The 9,193-nt window shown below is 39.5% G+C and overlaps 1 protein-coding gene across 1 annotated transcript; it reads right to left on the reverse strand.

Annotated features, from left to right (window-relative positions):
* Positions 1-5,425: 5,425 nt before the first annotated feature.
* Positions 5,426-7,881, reverse strand: LOC146686978 (tripartite motif-containing protein 16-like). Its single transcript, XM_085437956.1, has one exon. It carries the CDS (start codon positions 7,766-7,768, stop codon positions 6,098-6,100), a length of 1,671 nt encoding a protein of 556 aa, XP_085294082.1. The 5' UTR covers positions 7,769-7,881; the 3' UTR covers positions 5,426-6,097.
* Between the last annotated feature and the right edge of the window lie 1,312 nt (positions 7,882-9,193).

Genomic DNA, 9,193 nt, shown 5'->3' on the forward strand with positions numbered 1-9,193 from the left:
TACACGAACAGGATTGCCCCTCATGTGTTACTGTTCACGCTTAAATCAGTTTGATGTTTGAAGGCGTGCAGTGACATGAAATAATAGCTTCCCTCATATCCCTTAAACCAAAAGTAACAAGCCTGTTTTGAAAATGTAAGAAGTAAAAGTAAAAAGTACTCAAGTAAGGCACAGAAGGCCAAAAATTCTATTTAAGTACAGTAACAAAGTATTTGTACTTTGTTACTTCCTATATAAACATATTACCAACAAAGTGTTCTTATATTCTTAGACTGAGATTTTATCATTTTAGCTGGCTTTGGGACAATCTGCTTTTTTCTGGACTTTTTATTGCATTTTAGTGTTTGGCTTTTGAGCGACTTCTTCAGCTCTGTTTCTATACTACCGTAATAATTAAGAGACCTCACAAGGGTACCACATAATGATGTGAAGCCAAAGAGCTTCAGCACCATGGAGCAGCAGCACATCCAAAGCTCAGTGCAGTGCAGTCACTACTGTAATCCTTCATACTGTCCATATTTAATGTAGGGTTTGAATCAGGCCATGAATTTCCTCATAATAAGTATTTTTACCAATTGGTGAACTACAGATCTAATTAGGATGTATAAATAGCCTATCTCACATAACTCACCGAACTTCCCAACATATAATGATGGAAAACTTAAAACAGATACCAGTGATGTGCAAAAGTCTTCAGCCAATCTTTATATTTTGCATCCAAGGAGCCAGTTTCTGGTAATGTTTTACAGAGGTCTTGAGTAATACTTCTCCAGCCTTTCAGAAGGTCTTTAGAAATTGGCTGCTCTTTCACTTTTTTCAGTCCAGCCCTTGTACCTGACAATTATCAGAGGATTTTTTTTCCCAATCAAGCATAAAACAGGCATCTAACTCAAACTCAGTCGAGAGCTTTGGACTGTCATTCAAGAAGAAAGCTAATTTTAACAGATTTCAGGCTGTGTTGAGGAACACAGGTGGTCATACCAAGTGTTGCCTTTCAAGCTCATAGAATTGTACAAACTCTGTTTTAGCCTTACATACTGGATTTCCATGCATGTTTGCATGTGTTTCAATAACCGTTTTCCAATTTTCTTCTCATAATATGAAGAGATGAGGGGTGGCTCGAGACTTTTGCATGGTACCTTAACAAGTCACAAGCACTCTCACTTCAGTGTGTCTGACATTAAATAGATATATTTAGTCTGCCATTTACCTTCACTCTTAACTGCAAAGCGTCACTAGTCAAGTTTACACTTATCAATGCTCTTCATAATTTTCAGGTCTACTGTTGGTCGGGGGTTTGAAATAATATGACATAGAAACAGAATTTTATATTTAATTGTTGTCTCTAAAGGGAATAGGTCTGTTCATATTACAGTTTGAAAGACAGGCTACATCTATCTATGCAAAAGTGAGGAGAAAAAGCAAGAGAGAGCTGGGGGCTTTATCTCTTCAGCGCGGCAGTAAAACAAGATGTAAAATAATCGCAGCGTTGAACAAGATTTTTTGTTTGTTTGTTTGTTGAAAATTTTAATAGTTAATATATTTAAAGATTTAAAGAGATGGAAAAGTAATGTAAATAACTCTTGGCTGAAGTATTAAAATCACAACAGTAAACTGAAAAAAGGGGAATAACATGCGCATATCACAAACAAGTATATTTAAGAATAAGAAATTTGTATGGTCCGAATTTCTGACTTTACGGTGTATACGTAAAGGCACCACACAAACGATTTGTGAAGGTGCGTTTAGCCGTAAACAGCAATGTAGACGCGCACTAGGTTTTATTTTTATGTTATTTTTTTTTGTGCTTCTCCAAAGTGTATATGGTAGCTGGGAAGACCTGTACAACAGCCACATGGCGATGTTGAGAGAGACCTACGGTACTGTGCAGAAAGCAGAAGCTTTCTTTGTCTCTGTTTGACTTTAATACACGAAGCCTTCCAGTAAAATCACTTCCTCGTGTGTAACGCTAAAAGAAGTTTACCGTTTAAAAGGGAACTTGTGTTATTTCTATACAAACAGGTCATAGTTGCTCATTGATTTACTCTTTCTGTCTACAATCTGGGCTCCGATCAGTGTCCTACATGAGTCGTATTCCTGCGTTAGTTCATTGTGATCGTCACAGTTTTACATACCAATTTATGTGTAACTTTATCTCGAGTTTCCGGCTGATATCCAGCAGTCTGCGGTGATGATTGATCTCCTCCTCATACCGGACGATTGTTTTGCAACCTGAGAGAACGTCTTCGATAACAGCAGTTAATCTCGCCTCGATAAACTCTCACTTGAACACAGAGGTAAGTAGTAAGCGTGCGTCATTTCCGTTCTTATTGTTTTCTTGTTAATTTCCGGCAGATTAAACGCATCAAAATGTTATTGCTGCCCCCTTCAGGCCATTCGTACAATTTCAACGAGTTACTTACGAGCCCCTCACTGGTACTTTGAAGAAACCTGAATGTATGACTCTAAAATAATCCAAGTTAAATATTGATCCAAGGAATAGTCTATGCATAAAGTTTCTTTCTCAGCATAGGTGGAGCCGATCATAAAAGCATGCCTAGCACATTCTGCCTTTCCACATGTGCATTTTTTCAATATGATGACCAATAATAAGTGCCAACCCATAACTGAAATCACAGTGCACCAGCCTAAGTCTGGTGAATAGCCTGTTTATGGCTTATGTTTATCATGCCAAAGCAGCTCAGTGTAATTTAAATTCAGACTTTGGTTTAGGTTTGGATAGCTTTATTCCTTTAATACATGAAATCATTGTTATAAAAATTCCTTTGTGGATTTACTTGAGTTATCTTTGCATATTAATACAATTTGTTTAATGATCTGAAACATGTAAATTTGAACAACAAATATGCAAACAAATATGCAAAAACAAATAGATATATAAATAAGAGAGAAACCAGGAAGGGGCCAAATACCAGCTCTGTACACCATAAGTTATATTAAAAAGATCTTATTGCATGTTTCAGAAAATCTGTGCATTTTCTGAAACATATTTTCAACCATTGTCACGTCTGTGCAGTTTATTTTTTTTGTTGTCATGTCTGTGTTTACCCACCAGGTGACGCCTTTTCTGCACTTCCTAAAGCCTCCCTGGTCAGTTTAATGCTTAGTCCAAGTTTAGAGCAAGAGAAGCAGTGATAGGCTCCATGGCAAAAAAAAAAAAAAAAAAAGCACAGAAAAGAGCTCCATCTAAAAAATCAAACAAAAACAAAAAACAAAACAAAAAACAGATGTCACAGTACTTCTCTCTGTCCTGGATTCTCTGCTGGATGTTTTGTCGACTCACCTCCAGCTCTCTCTGCCTCTCAGTCCTTTCTGCTGCAGCTGAGACTGTGTCGTGGCCTTTATGTTCATCCACAGAGCAGAGATAACAGATACTCTGCTGATCAGTACGGCAGAACATCTTCATCACCTCATCATGACGAGAGCAGATGTTCTCCTGGAGCTTCTTGGAGGGCTCCACCAGCTTGTGTTTCTTTTCTTTTTGTTTTTAATGGAACAACATTACACTGTGGCTGAAGGTGATTCTAACAGTAAGAAGCCAGACAAACTAAACAGAACTTGAAGCCTTTTTTGAAGTTTTTTTTTTATCTGTGTAAAAATCAAAGGCAACATCTTCAGGTCCAGCAGTGATCAGCAGGAGCATCTTGGAGTCCAGCATTCCTTAGCTGTTCCACTAACATGGAGTTTTTCAACAGAACAGGAGTAATGTCAGTGACTCTAAGGCTACGTTCACACTGCAGGCGAAAGCGGATCAAATCCGACTTTTTTGACCCTATGCGACCCATATCCGATCATGGTATGACAGTGTCAACAGCACAAATCCAATATTTTCAAATCCGATCTGGGTCACTTTCCTATGTGGTACTGAATCCGATACATATCTGATGTTTCAGAAAACGACTGCTGTTTGAATGGTCATGTCGCATTAAATCCGTCTTTTACGTCACTGACACAAGACAGACCAGCTCCGAAGAAGCACCCGATAAGACACGAATGCTTCCTGGCCATCCAGTGAAGCTGTTGGGAAGACAACGTTGGAGAAACATGAACATTTTATTTGTACTGTATAATCTGCAGATTCTGACAGAAATTTCCAACTATCCTTTGAAGCACCGCTCCTCTCTAAAATAACAATAAGGATCATTTTTAAATAACAAAATAACTTAAAGCAAAATTGGGAAACGTAAAGTCCGAAACAAGTCTTTATATTAAGGTCATCAGTCAAACAATACTGTTTGGTCTGGGTCTAAACAGAGCGCGTTGTGTGTAACGTCTGCTTTTGCGCATGCGGGCCGCTTTAAGGGTTCACACTAGAGCGCGTTTGCTGTGTAGACCTGCAATGACCTGCAATGTGAATGTAGCCTTAGTTTCACTTCCTGAAACTAAAACTAGACTGAGCTCTGATCAAAAGAACATGGGTTTCTGCTGTGAATGGGGTCTGTCAGCTCTTATATGTCACAACGTGTTGGTTCCACCATCTACAACCTCCAGATCTGACGAGCAGGAAACGAGAAAGTATGTTGACAGTAGTGTGAATTTTGTTCACTGGTAATTTTCATCATTTTTGTCAACAACCTTTTTTTCTGGCAAAAACAAGACGATAACCAAATAAAAACTAATGCACACACTTCTTGTATTCACACTTTTGTAAACAAATACAAACGAAATCCAATCAGAATTCAGTTGTGTAGAAAGATGTGAGTTTCACATTCGATATCAATGAAAATAAGATGCTTTGTAAGCTGTGCTGAGCAACTCCTACCAGTAAAAATATGACATCATCTGTTGCAACATAAAAAAAAACCCTCTTTAAAAAATCATTCTTCTCAGTTTCTTGTGCAAATCTGCTGAATGCAGTATTTCTCTTCCTTAAAATAATTCAAATATTCCAAATGAACAGAGAAAAGTTAGCTGATAAACAAGGAGACTGTTTAAAAAATACATTAGTGTCATAAGTTAGTTTGTTTTGTCTTTTTTGTCTACTTCTCAGTACAAACCAGTAGTACAGTGTAACTACACTGCCAGAAAAAACAGGTGTATAGGTGACAACACATAAAAAAAATTTGCACCACTGCAGAGCACAACACTTCAGGACTCCAAACTGAAGAACTCTACACAATTAAAGTGCAGTCAGGTCTCCTAGATGCAGTCACCTGAGGGCATGAAGCTTTCCCTGCTCTACACCCAAACACATTATTAAGACTGCAGCTGTTCTTTTTTTAAAATAGGTAATATTTACATAAAACACACTATTGATTTTACGTTCCCCTAAAAGGTCCAGTGGAAGTGGGGGGAAGACACAAACGGTGTTTGGTTTGAAAAAAGGAGACAGGAGTGCAAAATTGTTAAAGAGTTTTATTAATTTTCCTATTCATACTATAACTAAAAGAGATGAATAAGCTACTAAACCTTTTAAAGAAGGGAAACAAAGAAACCCAGGAGTTGGTCACTAAACTGAAAAGTAAGTCACCGAAACACACTCCTCACCACAGAGCAGGACAAAACACCATAAAATTGACTGACAGCCCAGATATTCTGTGTTAAAGTCATGCAGACTATCCGGGCTGTCAGTTCATTTTAGAGAAAGACATTGCCCTTCAATGAAACTGCAGGTGCATCTCCACTTGGCACAACAGTAATGGGAAACAGTGACAGCAAGAGAGAGAGAAAGAAAAATGGAGCAGAGAAAGTAACGTAGATAGACCTATCCATCTATCTCCCCCGTCTATCCGAGTTCACAGAGCTCTGCAGCTGTTACAGTTCTGTATAATCGGTCCATAGAGTGGCTGAGTGAATGTGGTCTGGAATCTGAAGGAGAGCCATGGTTTCAGAGGGGCTGTAGAAGGATAGAACATTGGCTTGTAAATAAAAAATCATCATGGGTAGTGATAGCCTCCAGGAAACAGGAAAGAGCTCGACCTAAAAAAAATGGCCCTGAAAAACATCAAGAGAATAACAAGAAGACGTCAAGGTACCACCTATAATGTTTGACTGACAGCTGAGCTCTGTGCAGTGCAGAGATGTCACAACAATGATGGAGAAAAAAGAAATACACACCAAAATGAAATACTTTAGTCTATTTAAGGTTAATGAACTCAGCTTTGTTTCCGTAATCAGAGTAAAGCCAAAGTCCAGCATAGAGCGGCTGAGTGAATGTGGTCTGGACTCTGTGGAGGAGAGTCATGGTTTCAGAGACGCTGTAGAAGGACAAAATACCTGCTCTGTGATCCAGGTACACTCCTACTCTGGAGGATGGAAGACCTGGGACAGGAGTTTTATAATTGTTGTACCAAAATGTATAACTCTTTGTATCACAGTCTAATGCCCAAGATTTGTCATTACGTCCAAATGCACATTCATTTCCTGATCTTTTGATATTTTTGTACACAACTGCTAAATAAACTCCTATCCCTTTCCTCTCCACCTCCCAGTAACAACGTCCAGTCAGACTCTCTCTACTCAGGACCTGAAACCATTCAGTGAATCTGTCTGGATGATTAGAATTAGACTGTTGTTGAATCATTGCTATTGCTCTTCTGTTCCCCTCTGATAATAACAGATGTTTGTGTGCTGTGTTTGGATCCAGTGTGATTTCACATGAATATTTTAAGAATCCAGCTCTGGTCTTTGGCTCTGGTTGTGACAGTAAAACATCCACTTCAGTGACTGTCAGTGAGATGTTTGTCCATTGCTCTCTCAGAATGTCCTGTAGTTTATCTCTGACCTCTGACACAGCTGCTGTCACATCCTCAAAGTAGCTCAGAGGACGGATATTGATGCTGGATGAGTCTGTAGACTCACTGAGTGCTGACAGTGAGGGGTAGTTGTGTAGAAACTGGATGTGATCCTCTGTGTGTGAGAGCTGCTTCAGCTCAGCATCTTTCCTCTTCAGCTCAGTGATCTCCTGCTCCAGCTTCTCCTGAAGCTCTTTGACTCGACTCACTTCAGTTTCCTGCTGGGATCTGATCTGCTGCTTCACATCAGAGCTTCTTTTCTGGATGAGATGGATCAGCTCAGTGAAGATCTTCTCACTGTGCTCCACTGTTTGATCAGCAGACTGATTGATGGCCTCCACCTCCTGTTGAAGCAGCTTCACATCTTTCTCTCTGTCCTGGATTCTCTGCTGGATGTTTTGTCGACTCACCTCCAGCTCTCTCTGCCTCTCAGTCCTTTCTGCTGCAGCTGAGACTGTGTCGTGGCCTTTATGGTCATCGATTAAACACTGATGACAGATACTCTGCTGATCAGTACGACAGAACATCTTCATCACCTCATCATGACGAGAGCAGATGTTCTCCTGGAGCTTCTTGGAGGGCTCCACCAGCTTGTGTTTCCTGAATGTAGGTGAATCATAATGAGGCTGAAGGTGGTTCTCACAGTAAGATGCCAGACACACTAAACATGAATTAAAGGCTTTCATTTTTCTTCCAGTGCAGACATCACAGGCCACATCTTCAGGTCCAGCATAGCAGTGATCAGCAGGAGCAGCTTGGAGTCCAGTCTTCTTCAGCTCCTCCACTAAAACTGCTAACATGGTGTTTTTCACCAGGACAGGCCTCGGTGTGAAAGTCTGTCTGCACTGAGGGCAGCTGTAGATTTGCTTTGTATTCTCTGTATTCCAATGGATTTTAATACAGTTCATGCAGTAGCTGTGTCCACAGGGAATAGTCACCGGATCCTTCAGTAGATCCAAACAGATTGAACAAGAAAAAGTTTCTCGGTCCAGCTGAACTCCTTTCGTCGCCATTTCTTCTCTGAGTGTCAGTGACTGTGTGAGTTTCACTTCCTTATAACTGAAACTATTCTGAACTCTGATCTAAAAATCTTGTGTTTCTACAGTTAATGGGGCCTGTCAGCTCTTACAAGTCACTATATTTCGGTCAAAGTGCAGATCGGAAGGGGAGGGAACATGGATAGAGAGGAGGTGCTGAGTTTCATTTTGGGTTCTTTTTTTTGGGGTTGTGTCTTTTTTTAGACACACTAACGTAGGACATGGCACTGTCAAAATAAAACAGGAAATGACATGAACACAGTGACACAATACTAACACACTACAAAGGAAACTAAAACCTCAGAACTAGAAAATCTTAAACAGAATTAAACTGAAACAAAAGATAATAACAATCAAAACAAAACCACTGAGTCCACAAACTCAGGACCATGACACTATTGTAATAAAACTTGTCTCATGTGTGACACTGAAGAGATCCCAAAACTTTGTTCTAGTTACATTAATGCAGCACTTTGCATTGTACAGAAAGTATACCTTACAGTATGTACAGTACAGTATGTAGTATGACACCGATATCACCTTCAATGTAACCACACCGGTTAGAAACAGGTACAGGTGATCAACACAGAGAACAAATGTACCACTGCAGGGCATCACACTACAGCACTGCAAACAGAAGAACTCCACTTAGCTAAACTGTACAATCAGGTCTCACAGATAAAGTCATATGAATACATCAAGCTTCCCTGCTGTACCCCCAATCACACTATTAACTGCAGCTGTTCTTTAAAATTCAGTAACATTTAAGAAAACACTATCAAACCTTCTCCTCTTCATACAGGAACCTTGCCTTCCAGCATATTTTTTACCTTCACCACCAGCAGCTCCATATAGTGTAAGAACTGCTCCTATTCTCTGATGATGAATGTAGCATTGGTTGGCCTGAACCTTTCGTATCTGTACATTTACCACTGAAAACAGAGGATTAATTACATGTATATCAGGGCAAAACCAAATATATTTATTAGTGTGCTAACCACACCACAGCCATGACAAAACACATCTTTTGCAGTCTGCTTCCTGTCCTTTAGCCTACATCTTACTTAAGCTCTGTTTAAACTGTTCAGGTGAATTATCTGATAACTTATACAGTTTAAAACCTGTGTTGATTTAGCTGGGGTGGTGCACCCATGTTTTCAAATTTTACCTGGAAGATATGCCTGTGAAGGTTTTCAGTCATCCAGGTCATCGTAGTTTAAAGAGCTTGGAAAGAAAAGTGTCTTGACTTCTTTAAGTTGCTTGAAGACATTTCACCTCTGATCTGAGAAGCTTCTTCGGTTTTAAGGTCAAATGGTGGGGAGTCCCAGATTTAAGAAATTTAAGAAAGACAACTCAGGAAATTCCACACTTTACTAACAAAAACATTTACTTCTCAATCAG

The sequence above is a fragment of the Copadichromis virginalis genome, linkage group LG18, assembly GCF_057382275.1.
Source record: "Copadichromis virginalis isolate Kocher_CV1m ecotype Utaka linkage group LG18, C_Virginalis_male_GT1.1, whole genome shotgun sequence".
Lineage (NCBI taxonomy): Eukaryota > Metazoa > Chordata > Actinopteri > Cichliformes > Cichlidae > Copadichromis > Copadichromis virginalis.